Source organism: Chenopodium album, chromosome 11, assembly GCF_948465745.1.
Source record: "Chenopodium album chromosome 11, dcCheAlbu1.1, whole genome shotgun sequence".
NCBI lineage: Eukaryota > Viridiplantae > Streptophyta > Magnoliopsida > Caryophyllales > Amaranthaceae > Chenopodium > Chenopodium album.
The window spans coordinates 40,813,127-40,815,479 of NC_137844.1; the positions used below are offsets into that span (position 1 = coordinate 40,813,127).

A 2,353-nucleotide genomic window follows, 5' to 3' on the forward strand; every position below is an offset into this window, starting at 1 on the left:
TAAATCCAAAGAAGTGTGTTTTTGGTTTTGAGTCCGATAAATTTGTCGGATTCTTAATTGATCAGTGCAGCATTGAGGCCAACCCCGAAAAAATCCAAGCGGTCCTAGACATGTAATCGTCGAGAACTATCAAAGAGGTTCAAAGATTAAGTGATTGTTTAGCTGCACTCGGTCGATTTCTGTCAAGGTCAGGGGATAATTGCTGATATTTCTAAAAAAAAGCCATGTTCAAGTTAATCGAATAGGCTAAGGAAGCCTTTGTACAATTGAAAAATCATCTGCATACACTTCCTCGGCTCGTCAGTCCGCTTAAAGACGAGAAGCTATACATGTATCTTGCTATTTCAGATCACTCTTTAAGTGCCTTCCTCCTTGCTGAGAGGGACGGCCATCAGATCCTCGTGTATTTCATAAGCCACGTCCTGCACAATGCTGACCTGAGGTACCCACCCATCAAAAAATTTGGGTTGGCATTGTTCATGGCATTAAAAAAGCTAAGGTCATACTTCCTCGCTCATTCAATAGTGGTTTATAAGGACCAACAGCTAAAGAAGCCGTTCACAACATTAGAGGCCAGTGGCCGAATGCTTAAATGGGCCTTGGAGTTTAGAGGTTTTGATATAACGTTCGAGCCCAGGAAAGCAATCAAGGGGAAAGTCTTTGCTGAATTTCTAGCTGAAATGACACGGCCGGACTTACAGCCTGCAAGGGATCAAATTTGTAAGGTTTTTGTGGATGGAAGTGCTACAGGGACTAAATATGGTGCTGGTATCATTTGTCAGTCTTCTGAGGGAGATAAGTTTGAATATGCTATGAGATTTCAGTTCTAAGCCTCTAATAACAAGGCCGAGTATGAAGCCCTTTTGGCCAGCCTTAGAATGTATAAGGCGGCCGGGGCAACAAAAGTTGATGCTAGTTCAGACTCCCAACTTATAGTTAGCCAGGTTAATGGTAACTATGAGGCAAGGGAGCCGAACATGATGAAATATCTTCATATGATGAAAGATGAGGCCGAGGGTCTAGAGCATTTCACCCTACAACAAGTTCCTCGTTTAGAAAATCATCAAGCGGACGCGCTCTCCAAGTTAGCATCCTTGGTATCATGTGATACCCCCATATTAGTGTTTTGGGAAGCAAAGGAGAAGAGGAGTATTAATGCCGAGCCGGTGCAGATCATAGACAGAAGCTCCACTTGGATGGATAGAGTAGTCTCCTATCTGAGGTATGGAACACTCCCGGACGATCCCAAAGAGAGCTGGCTGATGAAGGGAAGGGCGGCCTGGTTCGAAATGAAGAATGGGGAATTATTCAAAAGAGCGTTTGTCAGGCCCTATTTGAAGTGCATCACCCCAGAGAGGAGGCATGATGTATTGGACGACCTTCATCAAGGGCAATGCGGATCACACATAGGCGGATGGGCCTTAGCAGATCGAAAAAGCAATCCACCTGAGGTACTACTGGCCAAGCATGAATTCGGACACCATGAAAATGGTAAAAAATGTGACAAGTACTAGAGGTTTGCTACCCTTATTCACCACTCAGCAAATAGCTTGTCGGTCATAAGCAGTCCGGTCCCCTTTACAAAATGGGGCATGGACATCTTGGGGTCGAATACTCCAGCGTTAGGGCAAAGGCGATATGTGTTTGTAGCAGTAGACTACTTCACTAAATGGGTTGAAGCTGAGGCCGTCCGAGGAATCAAATGGACAGATGTGTCCGCCTTTATCTGGAAAAATATTATCACTCGCTATGGTGTGCCACAGTCAATGGTGTTCGACAATGGACCCTAATTTGAAACACGTCAACTCAAAAATTGGCTGAGTGACCAGGGCATCACTCACTGTTTTGCCTCGGTCAGACGCTCGCGAGATAGCGGCCAGGTTGAGGCTTACAACCAGCTAATCTCCAACGGTATCAAGCGCAAGCTTAAGAAAACAGGCGGCCTCTAAGAAGATGAGTTGGTCAATGTGTTATGGTCCATTTGAACAACAACCAAGAGTTCAACAGGAGAGACTTCATTCTTTCTAGTCTACGGCGCCAAAGCCGTGCTCCCAATTGAAATGTATGAGCCTACCATTTGGGTAATGCTTTATGATGAATCGGCCAATTGGGAGGCCACGAAGACTGCCCTAGACTTTCTTCAAGAAGTTAGGGGCAATGTGGCACTTAGACATGAAATCTATCTTCTCAAAATGATGAGGGCATACAATTGCAAGGTGTCTAAGCGGCCGCTAAAGATGGGGGGTCTGGTTCTAAGAAAAATGGAAGCGGTTCACCGAGCTAATGAAGACGGAAAGTTAACTCCAAACTAGGAAGGGCCATACCGAATCAAAGAAGAAGTACAGGATGGTAC

The 2,353-nt window shown here is 45.1% G+C and overlaps 1 protein-coding gene across 1 annotated transcript; it reads left to right on the forward strand.

Moving 5' to 3' along the window:
- Positions 1–878: 878 nt before the first annotated feature.
- Positions 879–1,514, forward strand: LOC145566613 (uncharacterized). The gene has a single exon (XM_081625976.1). It carries the CDS (start codon positions 879–881, stop codon positions 1,512–1,514), a length of 636 nt encoding a protein of 211 aa, XP_081482102.1.
- The last annotated feature ends 839 nt before the right edge of the window (positions 1,515–2,353 follow it).

What these genes read in the sequence shown, in the direction of transcription:
- LOC145566613 (XM_081625976.1), top strand. Translation starts at nt 879, where the DNA reads ATGTATAAGGCGGCCGGGGCAACAAAAGTTGATGCTAGTTCAGACTCC.